At 61.4% G+C, this 16134-nt stretch overlaps 1 protein-coding gene across 7 annotated transcripts; it reads left to right on the top strand.

The window, feature by feature from the left end:
- Positions 1 to 22: 22 nt before the first annotated feature.
- Positions 23 to 16089, top strand: TNS2 (tensin 2). Of its 7 annotated transcripts, none has more exons than XM_070789038.1 (29): positions 23 to 161; positions 4448 to 4556; positions 5080 to 5117; positions 6003 to 6041; positions 6352 to 6390; positions 6554 to 6603; positions 6840 to 7011; positions 7298 to 7348; positions 7640 to 7762; positions 7845 to 7909; positions 8949 to 9032; positions 9408 to 9520; positions 9613 to 9673; positions 9940 to 10015; positions 10237 to 10366; positions 10472 to 10537; positions 10616 to 10729; positions 10944 to 12155; positions 12271 to 12436; positions 12564 to 13153; positions 13268 to 13357; positions 13650 to 13775; positions 13943 to 14035; positions 14150 to 14227; positions 14389 to 14466; positions 14867 to 15035; positions 15128 to 15196; positions 15301 to 15330; positions 15473 to 16089. In XM_070789038.1, the coding sequence occupies exons 1-29, from the start codon at positions 87 to 89 to the stop codon at positions 15609 to 15611; spliced, it is 4245 nt and encodes a 1414-aa protein (XP_070645139.1). In that variant the 5' UTR covers positions 23 to 86; the 3' UTR covers positions 15612 to 16089. The 7 variants fall into 7 exon arrangements, with proteins under 7 accessions (XP_070645139.1, XP_070645140.1, XP_019816050.2 ...); XM_070789039.1 differs by having other exon boundaries at positions 24 to 161; positions 12286 to 12436; XM_019960491.2 differs by lacking the exon at positions 23 to 161 and adding an exon at positions 1821 to 1916.
- Positions 16090 to 16134: the final 45 nt, after the last annotated feature.

The raw sequence follows: 16134 nt of genomic DNA, 5'->3' as shown, positions 1-16134 counted from the left end.
CGCGGGGAGCGGCGGGGGCGAGCGCGGCGCGCCCGTCCCGCCTCCTCCGCCTCCTCAGCGTCTGCTCGGCGCGGGCCCGGGGCGGGATGGGCTGGCCCGGGGGCTCCCCCTGTTGCTGCCCCGCCCCGCCGCGCCCCCGCCCCGCCGGGCGCCCCCCGCAGGTGAGTGGCCGCGAGGCGCCGGACGGGAGGGCGGCGGCCTGTGCGTCACGGCGCGGCGGGCAGTGCCGGTGGTGGTCGCCAGGGGGCGCGGGGCCGCTGCGCGGGGCGAATGGGCGTGGGGAGCGGAGCGGGCGCGCCAGGTCGGGGGTCGGGAGCCCGGGGTCCGGGGTCCGCGGCCGACAGGGGCCGGAAAGGTGACCGGGGCGGGGCCAGCCCACGGCCACTCCCCGGCCGGCCGTCTTGCCTTCGCGCGTCGGGACAGCATTCGCCGCCGCTCAGTCCCGCCACGCACGCGCACCGCCCCCGCAGGCCCGGGACTTGGGCGGGAATTGGCCGGGGAGAGTGTGTGTCAGGGTTTTCCTTTTCCACCTCACATCTGGGGAAACCGAGGCACATGCGGCCTCCATCGTGAGTTTTCTAGATCACTCTGGGCACTCTCGCGCACCCCTTCTTCCCTCCCTGTCTCCTTCCCTGGGCCTCACCCCTCCTCCGCGGCTGGGCTCCCAGCCGCTCATCCAACCACAGCTATTTCCAGGAAGGGGGAGTGCGGGTGGAGGGTTTCTCCAAACAAACCCAGGGCTTTGGAGTGAGAAGGGGCCAGGCTGGGGGAGAGACTGACAGGCTCAGGAAGGTTTCGGGCTGGAAGAGGGTGAGGGTCCCAGGGCTCTGGCCTGGGCTTCCCAAGCTTGCCCCAGGGAGCTGCTTTTCCTGTCAGCACTAGCAGCGGGCTCAGCGGTCTCCCACTTCCATCTCACTTGAGAGGCGCTGCACGGGGTGGGGAGGGACTCAAAGCCATCTTCCCTGGCCACTCAACACAGGGCCTAGTGAGCCACCCACGAGGTCAAGAACGAGGCTCCGAGGAGGTTTGGGGACCTGTTGCCAAGTTAGGGGACTTTTCAGCCCCTGTGGAGGCAGCAGAAGTAGAGACAAGCCTGCTGGAGGAGTCCTGGTCGGGGTAACTGCAGTAGGAGGGGAGAAAGACCACCCACACCCGCACCACCACCACAACACCTCACCTGCTCCCAGCAGAGCTGGGGACTGGACCAGCCCCGGCCCGATTGCCCACACTGGCCAGGGGCCCGGAATGTCCTGGGAAGCAGCCAGGGCTGGAGGTGGGAGTGGGTTGCAGAGCCACTGCCCCTCTCCAGTTACTGGTTAGGCCTCCCTCTGGCCAAAGTACCCTGGGGACAGACTTCCTGACCTGAAAGGGGAATTAGAGCTTCAAGGGAGAAGTCTCAGGCTAGGCCCAGCCCAAGGAAGTGTCCTGAGTGGGCTCATCGAAGAGGAGGCAGGGTTAGACCAACCTTGATGGGCACGGGGGAGGGAGAGGGGAGGCTGAGGGCCTGGTGGGAGAAGCCAGAGCTGGGGGAGCTGCCAGAGCCCTGGGACATTCAGTAACTACCAGTGCAAATGTTGGGGGGGGACAGGACACACACATTTGCACATTCTTTCAAGCAGCTGGACTGTTCCACTGGACTGCTCTAGGGGGCTGTGATCCAAGACTTGGGGCTGAGAACCCCCAGGCTGTTAACCCCTAACATTTTTTGGAAGATTACTACCCCCACCCCTTTCCAATGCCCCAGTCCACCTCCTTCCCTTAACTCCTGGGACAGGAAGCTGGCTGTGTTCCCAGGAGGGAGGCAGGAGGCCTGCGGAGGGGGGTGGAGTATGTGTTGGGAGGGGGGCCTCCTGTCCAGCCCTCCAGCCCAGGGACAGCTGCTGAGGAAGGAGAGCGGAGCTGGGGGAGCCATGAAGGTAGAACTAATGCTTGGGGTGGGGGGAGGGCTGGACGGGGAGGAGGAGGGCCCAAGTTGCAAGGCTCCAAAGAGGAGCTAGGGACCCAGGGAGTAGGTGAGTGAAGGACTGTGTCCGGAGCAGGGCAGCTGGGGAGCTTTCAGGAGAAGGGCCTCAAATGCCTTGGGCTAGGGCAGAATAACTGACTCCTGTGGGCAGAGCAGTCTCAGCTGGAATTTGGCTTTCAGTGTAGATGGTGGGGGCAAGGGGCCAGTGCATGTTTTCCTCTTCCTGTTGCTTCATGACTAGTGAAACTGAGGCAGAACGCTGACCCTCAGGATGCAGTCCAGGTCCTGAACTAGCTGGGACAGCGATTCCCAGCTCCCTCTCCCTCCCACTAGAAGGTCCCCAGAGAGCCTGAGAGTTCAGGCGGGGAGGCTGGCCTGGCAGGGACGCGGCGTTCCCCTCTGGCCCTTGTCCGGGGCCCTGAGACCTAAATTCCCACCCCGCCCCTGCCCCGCCCCACTGGGGGCTGGACCTCAGGATCCCACAGATCCCCGGATAGGATAGATCCCAGGCCTGGGGGCAGCTCCCGAGCAGGATCGGGGTGGGGGCAAAAGATCCTGGGCTGACACTCCCAGCAGGGTAGATCCTGGGAATCTGATCTCCTGGCCTCCCCCACATCCTCTCCCCCGCCACACACACTTCCTGGAGCAGCGACCTGCCCCCTTCCCGCCTGCACTCCCCTCCACTTCCAGGGCTTGGCTTCTCCTCACACCAGCCAGACAGCCTACTCTCCACCCAAGGGAAGCGGCTGCCTCCGCCAGCCAGGCCGCTTCCAGGAAGCCCCGGGCCAGGCCCCAGCATTGTTCGGGCCCCAAGGCCAGCACCCCAGGCAGCCAGACACGATGAAGTCCAGCGGCCCGGTGGAGAGGCTGCTGAGAGCCCTGGGGAGGAGGGACAGCAGCCGGGCCACCAGCAGGGTAGGAGTGCCCTTGACTGGGCAGAGGGGTGGGGGTGGAGGAGTGGGCAGTGGGGGAGGGGGCCAGTTTCAGCCTTCTTCCCTAGTCCCGTATCCCCTCGTTACTCTGTCTCTTTGGAGCGGCCAGGGCTGTGACATGAGCAGCAGAAGTCTGGGTGATAGCAAATCCTCGTCAGCTCCCCTGTCACCTTCCCTGCCCTAGCCCAGGCCAGCCCTGCACGGGCAGGTATACATTATGGTAGGACTTTCCCAGGTACTATTTTGGAGCCCAGGAGAAGACTTCCCTAAGCTAAGAAGTTTAGGGGAAATGGGGCAGGGGTGGCAAAGGAAGGAAGGGAGGCGGCCAGGTCTCAGAAGTGCCTTAGACAAGGGGGCTTGACTTGCTTTCCATGACATCATCTGCCTGTCCCATTAATACCAAAATGCACCCAAGTTTCCTAGTGGGTCTGGCAGAGTTGGTCCAGCCCAGAAGAGTTCAAGTTGGGTTTAATCCAGCAGCTTCGAGGACAGCCAAGACACCAGAGGTGCTGCCTGCATTCCCAGGCTGCGGGGCCTAGAGGCCCCATCACTGCCTTTCTCCACATTTTTTTCAGCCTTACCCCTCAAAAAGGCATCTCAGGGCAACATGAGACAGTACTATGGGGGAGGGAGGCAGGAACTTGAATCCCAGAGGAAAAGAAAAATAGGAGAGGAGACAAGGAGGTAAACGGTCCATCGGTCCATCGGTCCCCAGAGGATGGACGGATGGGAACGGTAGTCCTGGGCCTTGGGGGATATCCCAGCCGCCTCGCTCACAGCACTCTGGGAGGGGAGAGGCCCCGGAGAGCAGCGGGCCCACCCTCTCCCCCTTCAGTGCTGGAATCCCTCTTGAACCTTCTCAAGTGACTGGGTGCTTACTACATCCTGGAGCAGTAAAGCAGCTAAATATTTCCATGTCGTGCCTCCATCTGCCTCTCCCTCCAGCATGACCGCCCCCTCCTTACACAATTGCTGCCTGCCGCCTTGGTGCACAATGAGTAAACATGTTGTTCTGACAGTGGGGGGAGGAGGGCGTGTCAGCTGCTGGGAGGACGGGGACAGTGGGAGCCAGGGAAGCAGGCCTGGCTGAGGACTCTCCGCTGGGTCATCTGGGTGCTCGTGACTGACACCCTATATTCATGTCTGACCCCCTCCCTGCTTACTTCCTACAGGAAGGGCAAGATGGGAGGAGAAACAGGTTGCCTTCATAGAGGAGTCGGGGAACGCCACCCCCCCCCACCAGAACGGAAGCTCTAGGGTTTGGGTAACAGTGACCACAGGGGTATCACACACCAGGGCCACGTGAGGGGCCTAAGTGATCCCCTGGGGAGGAGCTGACCCAGCTAGGGTGACGCAAGGGGCCAGGTTCTATGCACTGTCGAGGACAAGCACTCTAACTGCTTGGAAACAGCTGTGGCCAACTGCGTTTGACAAGTTTGGGGGCCATATCAGGATGGAAAACAGGAAAAGTGCAGCACTCAGGCCCGGCCCCGTCCTGGAGATGGACCCGTGGGAACTGACACCTCTGTCTGTCTGTCCCTCCACCCGTCAGCCTAGGAAAGCTGAGCCGCATAGCTTCCGAGAGAAGGTCTTCCGGAAGAAACCACCCGTGTGTGCCGTGTGTAAGGCAGCCATTGATGGGACGGGCGTCTCATGCAGAGGTGAGGTGCTGTGCCGTGTGTAAGGCAGCCATCAATGGGAAGGGCATCTCACGCAGAGGTGAGGTGCCCCACCCTAGGCTGTGGCTCTGAGAGCATCACCCAGCACGACTGGGCTGCACAGCCCCAGCAGGCAGACCCCAGAACAGAGTATGGGCTGGGCAACGTGGGGGCCAAGAGGAACTGCCTCCCCTCCAAACAGCCCTTGCACCCCCAGTACCCCAGGAAGCCTAGTACTCTAAATTACCCTTCCACCTGACCTGGAACTGGAGGCTTCCCTCTGTGCCTTCCTCCACACCCGCACCCACCCTCGATCATTGCCCCTGGGTCCCCCACTCCCCGGCCTGGGCAGTAGCGCACCACTGCCATGTGCTTCCCTTGAACTCTGCCCCTGCTCCCGGACTCCAGCCAGCTCAGTACAGCTGGAGTCCAGAAAGTTCCAGAACCTGGGGAGACAAGAGAGCCACCCCTTCCACTGCCCCAGTAGGCCCCTGCTAACACCTCTCCTCCCCTCCATCCCCTCTAGTCTGCAAGGTGGCAACACACAGAAAATGTGAAGCAAAGGTGGGTAATCTGATGTGGGGAGGAGGGCCTGGGGTCCCTTCCTCCTCTGAAATGGGCTTCTCCTCCCTTCCACCCCTCTCATCATTGGGGAACCCCTGCTGGGTAACAGAGGGTACTGTACTGGGCCCTTTAAGAACCACCCTACTCCACCCCCTGGAGGACTGGCCCAGGCGGGTGGACAGCAAGACAGCACGTTTGTCTTGGTGCTGTGCCCAGGCTGCAGCTGGCGCGAGGACGGGGCGGGGCGGGGGGGGGGGGGGGTAGGGAAGAGGAGGAGAACGAGGAGGAGGAAGGGTGGGGTGGGTGGGGGTCAAAGCAGAGACTGGTGGCCGGATGGGCTGTGCCTTCCCTCTGGGGAAGGGTCCTCAGGATGCCTGAGTGGGTCTTGTCCTGGGTCCTGGAAAGGCTGGGCAGAAGATGCAAGATGTAGGCAGCACCCATTATCCATTGGGTACCTGAGCCAGCCCCATCTCTGGGGTGCCCTAGTCCTCCTCCTGCAGTGTGAGGGGTCCTAGGGCCTTGGAGCTTGCTTTGGGGAGCTGTGTGCCCAGGGGCGGGGTCTCCCAGTGAAAGAGGCCAGTGTCTGTCCCTGGCTGTGGCCTGCCTGCATGGCTCTATATATAACTCCTACCCTGCAGCTGGATGAATGGGGGTCTGTGTGGGCAGGGGGCTGGGAGCCAAGAGTAACATGTTGGGGGCCCAGGGGTGGGAGGCCGAGAGGCCAGAGGGGAGGCTCCCTTAAATAGAGGAACCTCAGTTGCAGCCTGTGCCCATCTGCTGACAGCCCCTCCACTTTCTTGCTGAAGCTGAGGGGTGGCCCCATCCTTAAGCCCAGGAGAGCCCATTTCACCAGCAGCTCAGCTCCTCACTCCAGTCTCCTTCCAGGTGACTTCGTCCTGTCAGGCTTTGCCTCCCGTGGAGCTGGTGAGTGTGCTCTGGGATGGGGTGGGGGATCCAAAGAGTCCAGAGGTCTGGTGGCCACAGACGGGGCCCCAAGAAGTTACCTTGAATGGACTGCTGTCCTTAGTGGCCATCCTCAGACAGTGGAAAACTTTTTGAGCCCTCTGCTCTTGTGTCTTGGGCCTGCTCAGGGTTAGGACTCCTCCCTCTCTCCCTGCCCCACCTAATACAGCCCTCACAGGGACACACACAGCCCCTCCCCACTGCCCCCAGGCCCAGACTGGTCCTTGCCCCTTCCCTAACCACTCCCTTTTCCTCTCCCTTCTCCCTCTAGCGGAGAAACACCGCCCCTGTGAGGCGCATAGAGCACCTGGTAAGGTGATGCTGCAGCGGGGGTTGGGGCGGGGAAGGAAGCAGATAGCTCTGGGACTAAGGACCTAGGTCTCTCCTGGAGCAAAATTCATAGAGCTCTGGAGTGGGGAGGCCGAGAATGAGGGGCAGAAAAGATGTGTGCAAAATCTCATCTCATCCACCAGGGATCCACCAAGTCTCTGAACCACTCAAAGCAGCGCAGCACTCTGCCCAGGTAAGTAGGGTGCCGGGTGTGGTCCCATATGAGCCCTTTCCTGATACCCTACCCTCAGCCCAGGGCAGTTCCCCCCAACAAAGCTCTCTAGGACAGCCCCACCCCCAAAAGGTCAGGACCCAGGAGGCCTCACCTGTAGTCGGCCAGACACCTTTCCATCACACCAGCCTCCCGGTGCCCGCCCCACACCCTCTCCCCACCCGGCTCCTAACACAGCTTCGCCCCCTCCTCCCCAGGAGCTTCAGCCTGGACCCGCTCATGGAGCGCCGCTGGGACTTGGACCTCACCTACGTGACGGAGCGGATCCTGGCCGCCTCTTTCCCCGCGCGGCCTGACGAGCAGCGACACCGGGGCCACCTGCGCGAGCTGGCTCACGTGCTGCAATCCAAGCACCGTGACAAGTACCTGGTGAGAGGCGGGACCTGCTTTAGTCAGCCAATGAGAGGGCTGGGAGGGCCAGAAGGGCCCGGCAGCTCCCTGACGTCAAACCTGTGGAGGCGGGGCCCCGGACGCTCCTCGGAGCCGACCTAGAAGGCAGGCAACTGATGCGGCTGTCAAAGTTAGGCCGGGCCTTAGTCACTTCCTCCATTTGGAGAAAGACCCTTACTAAGGGTCACAGCAGGTGACACCTCCAAGAATCACCACGCCTCGCTGCCTAGGGTCACTTCGCCTAACGCCCCCACTTTACTTGCAGCTCTTCAACCTTTCAGAGAAAAGACATGACCTGACCCGCCTAAACCCGAAGGTAGGAGGGAATTAAAACCATCACCCCTAGCCTTCTCAGTATTAACAGTAGCACTTGGCATCTACTTTACTCTGAGACACTTGCCCATATGACTTGTCACTTGGGACAGCCCAAAGCGTGGTGCAGCAGGTATCGACCCATCATCTCAGTGAGGAAAGAATTGAGGCTGTCATCGACACAAGCAACAGGCCCCTGACCTTGTCTCCAGGCACCTAAACCCTATCCCTCTTCCACCCCACCCACCTCTTCTTTGGTGGCCACCAGCCCCAATTCCATCCCTGTACCCCTCAGGTCCAGGACTTTGGCTGGCCTGAGCTGCACGCACCCCCCCTAGACAAGCTGTGCTCCATTTGCAAAGCCATGGAGACCTGGCTCAGTGCTGACCCGCAGCACGTGGTCGTATTGTACTGCAAGGTGAGCTGGAACTTCAGGTTCACAGGACTGGGGGCCCTCAGCAAAGGGCCCCAGCAAGCCCTCTATCCCTCTTTGTCCTCAGGGGAGCAAGGGCAAGCTCGGGGTCATCGTCTCTGCCTACATGCACTACAGCAAGATCTCTGCAGGGTAAGGTGCCCCAGCCCCAAGTCCCCCCTTCCCCAGGGACCCTCCCTCCAGCTGGCCCTTGATGAGCCCCACTCCTCTAAAGCCCACCTCAGGGTTCAGAGCCATTTACTATAAACTTGAGCTTTCCACCTCCTTTTTCTCACTTGTACTTCACCACTTTCCTAGGGCTGCTATAACAAAGTGCCACAGACTAAGTAGCTTAAGACAACAGAACTTTGTTGTCTCAGTTCTGGAAGCTCCAAGTCTGAAATCAAGGTGTCAGCAGGGCCACACTCGCACTGAGACTCTTGGAGTGGCCTCTTCCCAGCTGCCGGTGGGGGCCAGCAGTCCTTGGTGTCCCTTGGCTTACAGATGTATCGCTCCAGTCTCTGCCTTCGTCGTCACATGGCCTTCTTCCTGTGTGTCTGTGTGTCTGTGTCTCTTCTTCTTTTCTTCTAAGGCCACCAATCACATTGGATTAAGGGCTCACCCTACTCCAGTATAACATCTTAATTAATTACATCTGCAACGACCCTATGTCCAAATAAGGTCACATTCTGAGGTACATATCTTCTGGGGGGACACAATTCAACCCATTTCTGTTGTTTAGTCGCTAAGTCATATCCGACTCTTCTGCAACCCCATGGACTATAGCCCGCCAGGCTCCTCTGCCATGGGATTTCCCAGGCAAGAATACTGGAGTGGGTGACCATTTCCTTCTCCAGGGGATCTTCCCGACCCAGGGATCAAACCCATGTCTCCTGCATTGGCAGGTGGGTTCTTTACCACTGAGCCACGGGGGAAGCCCCAGTTCAACGCATAGCATGGTCTTATTGTCCCATTTCACAGAGGAAGAAACTAAAACTCAGGGAACAGTTGCCTGCAGTCCAACAACTAGTAAAGTGGCTGCTTGTGGGGTTTCTAGTTCTCTGCACCACCACTCTGAACTTCCTCTAGACTTCCGGGGAATCACACCTCTCTTCTCTCCCCTGGAGCTTAGGAAAGGGAGACCAGGATGTAACCACCCCCTTAGCCCCCACACTGGCCCCTGTCTCCCCAGGGCAGACCAGGCACTGGCGACCCTTACCATGCGGAAGTTCTGTGAAGACAAGGTTGCCGCAGAATTGCAGCCCTCCCAGCGCCGGTGAGCAGCCTGGGTGGGGATGGGCCAGGCGAGCAGGTCCCTCCGTGGCTGCCAAGGCCAAGCTTATCTCATTCATGCAGCACACCTTCCTGGAGCACCTCCTGTGTGCTAGGGGCTTGTGTCAGGTGCTGAGAATGCAGAACAAATCCAAGGTCCCTGCTCTCATGGGGCTTATTGACATGCTGGTGGGGTAGAAGGCAATAAACCTATAAATAAATAGACAAGATCGTTTGGGATGTTAGCAACAGCTATACAGAAAATAAAGCTGAGTCTTGTGATAAAGAGGGACTCAAGGGATAGTCAGGGCCCATGGCTATACCACGTGAGACCGAGACCTGGAAGGGGCTTACATCCCCCTTGACATCCGGCCACCAGGTATATCACCTACTTCAGCGGTCTGCTGTCCGGGTCCATCCGCATGAACAGCAGCCCTCTCTTCCTGCACCACGTGCTGGTGCCCGTGCTGCCAGCCTTTGAACCTGGTGCAGGTGAGTCTGCCTGGAATGTGCCCCATCGGGGGGCTGTGCCCCACCCCTCCACTCAACGCCCTTCATGTACCTTCTCTTTTTTGCTCCTCTAGGATTCCAGCCCTTCCTCAAGATCTACCAGTCCATGCAGCTTGTTTACACATCAGGAATCTAGTGAGTGCTCTGTTGCCAGACAGACCCCTCCTCCCTGAATCCCTGTTTTTCCAGCCTTTCCCAGACAGCTGGGCCTCCAGCTCTAGCCACTGCACCCCAAAACTAATAGCATCCTAGAATCCATTTTACAGATGGGGAAGCTGATGCTTAAAGAGCTCGCGCTCAGGGAGGGCTCAGTCTCTGATCTCCCAACTCCCTGTTGACTCTTCACAGCCACCGGTGCACCCAAGTGCCCCTGATTCAGCTCTGCCCTCTCTCTTCCCCAGTCACGTTGCAGGCCCTGGTCCCCAGCAGCTTTGTATCAGCCTGGAGCCAGCCCTCCTCCTCAAAGGCGATGTCATGGTGAGGGGGCCTTAGCCACAGGGAGAGTCCTGGGGGTGGGGTCGGGGTGGTGGTGAACGCTGCCAGCTGCACCGTCTCTGGAGAGCCATTGATTTAAGGCAGGCTGGAGGGCAAGGAGGTTGTCTTCCTGATGGGGAGGTCAACTTGGAGCCAAGGTGGAAGCACAGAGGAGATGTGTGTGGACACAGAGCCTGAACGCTGGTCTTCCTCCCCTCACCCAGGTAACATGCTATCACAAGGGTAGCCGGGGAACTGACCGGACCCTCGTATTCCGAGTCCAGTTCCACACATGCACCATCCATGGACCACGGCTCACCTTCTCCAAGGACCAGTTGGATGAGGCCTGGACCGGTGAGTTGGAGACAAGTGGCCTGGGGGCTGGAGCCCGGGTGAGGCAGGCAGGTGGGTAAGGGCAGGGAGGGGGGCACCTGGCTCCTCACCGTCCACTCCCCACAGAGGAGAGGTTCCCCTTCCAAGCCTCGGTGGAGTTCGTCTTCTCCTCCAGCCCAGAGAAGATCAAAGGTAAGAGCCAAGCCTGGGAGGGGGCAGGAGTCAGGGGGTTGTCTCCCTGCTCCTCACCCCCGGGACGCCCCTCTATAGGTAACACCCCACGGAATGAGCCCTCCGTCTCTGTCGACTACAACACTGCAGAGCCCGCAGTGCGCTGGGACTCCTACGAGAACTTCAACTTGCACCATGAGGACAGTGCGGATGGTGTGTGGGGTGTCCCCAGAGGTGGCGGGAGGTGGAGTTTCTGGCGGGGGCGGTACATGCTTCCCTCCCTAGACAGACACCCTTCCAAGAGACACCCCCTGAGCTGGAGTCTCCGGCACCATCCCCTATTAACACACGTGCTTTATCTGTCTCTCCCTCTCTCTCTCTCACTTTTGCCTGCTTGCTCTCCTGCCCTGATCCTCTCCCCACTCAGACTCTGTCACCCACACCCGGGGGCCCCTGGATGGCAGTCCTTATGCCCAGGTGCAGCGAGCCCCCCGCCAGACCCCGCCGGCCCCGTCTCCGGAGCCACCCCCACCCCCGCTGCTTTCTGTCAGCAGCGACTCTGGCCACTCCTCCACACTGACCACAGAGCCAGCTGCCGAGTCCCCTGGCCGGCCACCCCCGACGGCTGCCGAGCGGCAGGAGCTCGAGCGCCTGCTGGGAGGCTGTGGAGTGGCTAGTGGGGGCCGGGGAGCTGGGCGCGAGACGGCCATCCTTGATGACGAAGACCAGCCTGGTGCAGGCGGAGGCCCCCACCTCGGAATATATTCGGGACACAGGCCTGGCCTCAGCCGCCACTGCTCCTGCCGCCAGGGCTACCGGGAACCCTGCGGGGTCCCCAATGGAGGCTACTACCGGCCAGAGGGGACCCTGGAGAGGCGGCGGCTGGCTTTCGGAGCCTATGAGGGGCCCCCCCAGGGTTATGCTGAGCCCTCCGTGGAGAAGAGACGCCTCTGCCGCTCGCTGTCCGAGGGGCCGTACCCCTACCCGTCTGAGCTGGGGAAACCCGCCAATGGAGACTTTGGCTACCGCCCCCCAGGCTACCGGGAGGTGGTGATCCTGGAAGACCCGGGGCTGCCTCCGCTGTGCTCGTGCCCCGCCTGTGAGGAGAAGCTAGCACTGCCCACGGCAGCCCTCTATGGGCTGCGGCTGGAGAGGGAGGCTGGAGAGGGGTGGGCAAGTGAGGCTGGCAAGCCCCTCCTGCACCCAGTGCGACCCGGGCACCCGCTGCCCCTGCTGGTGCCTGCCTGTGGGCACCACCACACCCCGCTGCCTGACTACAGCTGCTTGAAGCCACCCAAGGCAGGCGAGGAAGGGCATGAGGGCTGCTCCTACGCCTTGTGCCCCGAGGGAAGGTATGGGCACCCAGGGTACCCTGCCCTGGTGACGTACGGCTATGGAGGAGCAGTTCCCAGTTACTGCCCAGCATATGGCCGGGTGCCACACAGCTGTGGGTCTCCAGGTGAGGGCAGAGGGTATCCCAGCCCTCGTGCCCACTCCCCCCGGGCTGGCTCCATTTCCCCGGGCAGCCCGCCCTACCCCCAGTCCAGGAAGCTGAGCTACGAGATCCCTGCAGAGGAGGGAGGGGACCGGTATCCGCTGCCTGGGCACCTGGCCCCAGCAGGACCCTTGGCATCTGCAGGTGAGGCCCTGGGAAGGGGGATGCCCAGGGCAGAAGAGGGTTCTGGGGAATGGTGGGGAAAGCACAGACTGAGGAAGAGCTAAGCCAGGCAAAAGGGGCTCTTCCTGGCCTACAGCTCCTCTCCCTGCAGAGTCGCCAGAGCCTGTGTCCTGGAGGGAGGGTCCCAGCGGGCACAGCACCCTGCCCCGGTCCCCGCGAGATGCCCAGTGCAGCGCTGCTTCCGAGCTGTCTGGTCCTTCCACGCCGCTGCACACCAGCAGCCCCGTCCAGGGCAAGGAGAGGTGCTTCATGGGGCTGGGCAGCTCAGGGGCCTCCTTATCTGGGTAGACACTGAAGCTTGGGTTGGGAGGCAGCTCACGCAGGGCTCTGCAACCCAACTAAACTCCCGCCCGCCTTCCCTCCCTGCAGCGCCCGACGGCAGGACACCCGCTCCCCCACCTTGGCGCCCACTCAGAGACTGAGTCCTGCGGAGGCCTTGCCACCTGTTTCCCAGGGAGGCGCTGATAAGGCTCCAGAGCTGCCTGCAAGAAGTGGGCCTGAGCCTCCAGCCCCTGGCGCCTTCTCCCTAGCCTCCCCACCCAGCTCTCCCAACGACTGGCCTCAGGAGAGGAGCCCGGGGGGCCGCTCAGACAGCGCCAGTCCAAGGGGGCCTGTACCCAACACCCTGCCCGGCCTCCGTCACGCCCCCTGGCAGGGCCTGCGAGACCCCCCGGACAGCCCAGATGGGTCCCCCCTCACCCCTGTGCCTACTCAGATGCCCTGGCTTGTGGCCAGCCCAGAACCCCCTCAGAGCTCGCCCACACCTGCCTTTCCTCTGGCTGCATCGTACGACATCAACGGCGCCCCCCAGCCCCCTCTTCCTGAGAAACGCCACCTGCTGGGACCTGGGCAGCAGCCGGGACCCTGGGGCCCAGAGCAGGTGTCCCCACCAGCCAGAGGCGCTAGTCACCATGTCACTTTTGCACCTCTGCTCCCGGATAACACCCCCCAGCCCCCAGGTATACAGGCCTTCAGGAGGCTGGGGCCACCTGGGGAGAACCTGGTTTCCAGGGAGGGGCATGGCATGGGGACTGGGGAGCCCTGGGGTCAAGCTTAGTCCCTCCCTGTTCTAGAGCCCCCGATGCAAGAGAGCCAGAGCAATGTCAAGTTTGTCCAGGACACATCCAAGTTCTGGTACAAGCCGCACCTGTCCCGTGACCAAGGTGAGAAGCCAGCCTGCCCCCACCCGCTCCGGGCCTTTGGCTCAGCTTCTGGTTTGTGCCACTTAGTCAGCGGGTCTCCTCTGGGCCAAGCCTCTTTCTAGCTGGTGATTCTGGGTTTTAGGCCTGAGGAGGTCTCACAAGGTCAGTGCCCAGTGCACTGACTCCCCAGTGGCATCCTGGGTGCTGACACCACAGCTGTCAGGGCCAGAGGTCTGGGGGGCTCAGGCAGCAGAGCGGAGGTGCTACCTGGGGCTTGGTCGGCTGCTGTGAAAACTTCTCCTGCCTCCCCCAGCCATCACCCTGCTGAAGGACAAAGACCCTGGGGCCTTCCTGATCAGGGACAGTCATTCATTCCAAGGAGCCTATGGGCTGGCTCTCAAGGTGGCCACGCCCCCTCCCAGCGCCCAGTCCTGGAAAGGTACAGAGTGGCCCAGCCTGAGGGGGAGGGGGGTGTGGTGAGAGGAGGCACAGAGGCAAGACTAGGCAGGGTGGAGGAGGAGGAGATGAGCTTTCCTGCTTGGTAGAGAATTCCAGCAGAGAGAAGCGCAACCTGGAATCATCTCCCCTCTTCTCCACTCCTGTCAGGGGACCCCTCAGAACAGCTGGTCCGTCATTTTCTCATTGAGACTGGGCCGAAAGGGGTGAAGATCAAGGGCTGTCCCAGCGAGCCCTACTTTGGTGAGAAGCAGGGGTGGGGAAGGCTGCACTTGGCATTCCGGGGAGGGCAAGAGGTGTCAGGAGGGAGGTGGAGGACTTGGGCACCTCGGGAGCCCGCTCGCCTCTCCCCTGCAGGCAGCCTGTCAGCCCTGGTCTCCCAGCACTCCATCTCCCCACTGTCCCTGCCCTGCTGCCTGCGCATTCCCAGCAAAGGTGGGTGTCTGGGCATCTGTTCTCCCCCTTCTCCCCTCCCACTGCGGCCAAAGGCACAATCTCCAGTCCTGGCTCCCTGCCTGCCTGCCTTCCCTTGGGACGGCAGAGGGCGCCCTCAGCTCCTGGGCCTGCCACTCCCTGCTGACCCCCATTTCCCTCAGATCCTCTGGAGGAGGTCCCAGAGGCCCCAGTGCCCAGCAACATGAGTACAGCGGCAGACCTCCTGCGTCAAGGCGCCGGTACGGGCCTCTCCCTCCTTCCCTCCCGCAGGCACCAAACGGGACACCCCTGACACATAGGGAACAGAAAGGCCTTGTGTGTGGGCCGGCCCTGGCAGATGCACCTCACCCAGGAAGTCAGGGGAGGCCTGTACCCATAAGCACGATAGGATGGGGAGTCCTGTCTAGGCTGCAGGGGTGGGGTCTTGCTAGAATGCAGATTCTCCGGCCTCCTTCCAGCATCTCGCGCAGTCACCTGCCTTTTTAACAGGTTACCTGTGTGATGGATGCATTTTGAGCAGCACTAGCTGGGGAAAGTGCGAGAGCTCGGTGGGTGGGAGGAACACGGATGGGAGATAGAGCTGGGGGTTGGCAGAGCCACCGCTCCCTACTCCCTTCAACCCCACTCCTCACCCTGCAGCCTGCAGCGTGCTCTACCTGACCTCAGTGGAGACGGAGTCACTGACGGGCCCCCAAGCAGTGGCACGGGCCAGCTCCGCAGCTCTGAGCTGCAGCCCCCGCCCCACACCAGCCGTTGTCCACTTCAAGGTCTCAGCCCAGGGCATCACACTCACAGACAACCAAAGGAAGTATGTGTGCCAGATAAGCCCCTGGGGGACCCCAGGCACAGACCCCGGGGGCCCCAATTTCTGGATGACCTTCCCCACCCTCGTCCCTACAGGCTCTTCTTTCGCCGCCATTATCCAGTCAACAGCATCACCTTTTCCAGCACTGACCCTCAGGACCGGAGGTGACCCTCCCTCCCAGCCCTTTCATCCCACAGTCCCCAGCCCAGCTTCTCCATTGGTAGCTCTTCCCTGGGTGCATCCCTTCACAGTTCTTCTCCTTCCACAGATGGACCAACTCCGACGGGACCACCTCCAAGTAAGCCTCCCCCAGAGTGCCGTCTCCCCTCCCAGCATGGCATCAGCATGGTGTCCAGGCGCCTGCTTGCTCCCCATCCCTGGCATGGTGGTCCCTGAGGAAGGGATGCTCAGCCTTCCCCACCCTGCCTTTGTGCCCCCAGGATCTTTGGTTTTGTGGCCAAGAAGCCGGGAAGCCCTTGGGAGAACGTGTGTCACCTCTTTGCAGAGCTTGACCCAGATCAGCCCGCAGGCGCCATTGTCACCTTCATCACCAAAGTTTTACTGGGCCAGAGGAAATGAAGGGAGGCCACAAGCTCCAAGCCCACGTCAGCACTGTGCCCCTCTCAGCACCACAGCCCTCACTTCCCCTGGCCTGGACCCAGGAGACCCAGGAGCCGGCCTCTCCCCTAGGAGTGGGGAGCGGACACACTGGCCTGGGACACTGCTCTCCTCCCCCGCCCCCAGCCTGCTAAGCGAAGTGGATGGGCCCATGAGATGACCTTGCATGTGAGCAGAGGGCAGAGACGGGTGTGTGAGGGTGAGGCGGTGGAGCCTGGAAGGGGTGATCCGGACAGCCCCACCTGCAGGAGAGCATCCGCGCTGGCTGGCGAGGGAGACAGGCACGGCAGGGAGAGGGGAGAGGTGTGGGGAGCAAGGCACTCCCTCCTCTGCCTCCCCTCTGAGCAGAGAGATCAGAGTAGGATCACATGAAAAGGGGGGGAAAGGAAAAAAAAAGAGTCTATTTTTGTCTAATAATAAAGAGTTTCTATAATGTTTAGTCAGAGTTGGACTCATGCCTGTTTCCAGGAAGGTCAAAGCCTCG

The sequence above is a fragment of the Bos indicus genome, chromosome 5, assembly GCF_029378745.1.
Source record: "Bos indicus isolate NIAB-ARS_2022 breed Sahiwal x Tharparkar chromosome 5, NIAB-ARS_B.indTharparkar_mat_pri_1.0, whole genome shotgun sequence".
Taxonomy (NCBI): Eukaryota; Metazoa; Chordata; class Mammalia; order Artiodactyla; family Bovidae; genus Bos; species Bos indicus.
This window is presented reverse-complemented; position numbering and strand designations above follow the sequence as displayed.

Coding starts and splice junctions, on each gene's coding strand:
- TNS2 (XM_019960491.2), top strand. CDS start 1,830: ATGTGTTGGGAGGGGGGCCTCCTGTCCAGCCCTCCAGCCCAGGGACAG. Junction 10,016..10,236: donor TCCTCAAAGGCGATGTCATG/GTGAGGGGGCCT, acceptor CCCCTCACCCAG/GTAACATGCTATCACAAGGG. Junction 13,776..13,942: donor CAGCGCCCAGTCCTGGAAAG/GTACAGAGTGGC, acceptor CACTCCTGTCAG/GGGACCCCTCAGAACAGCTG.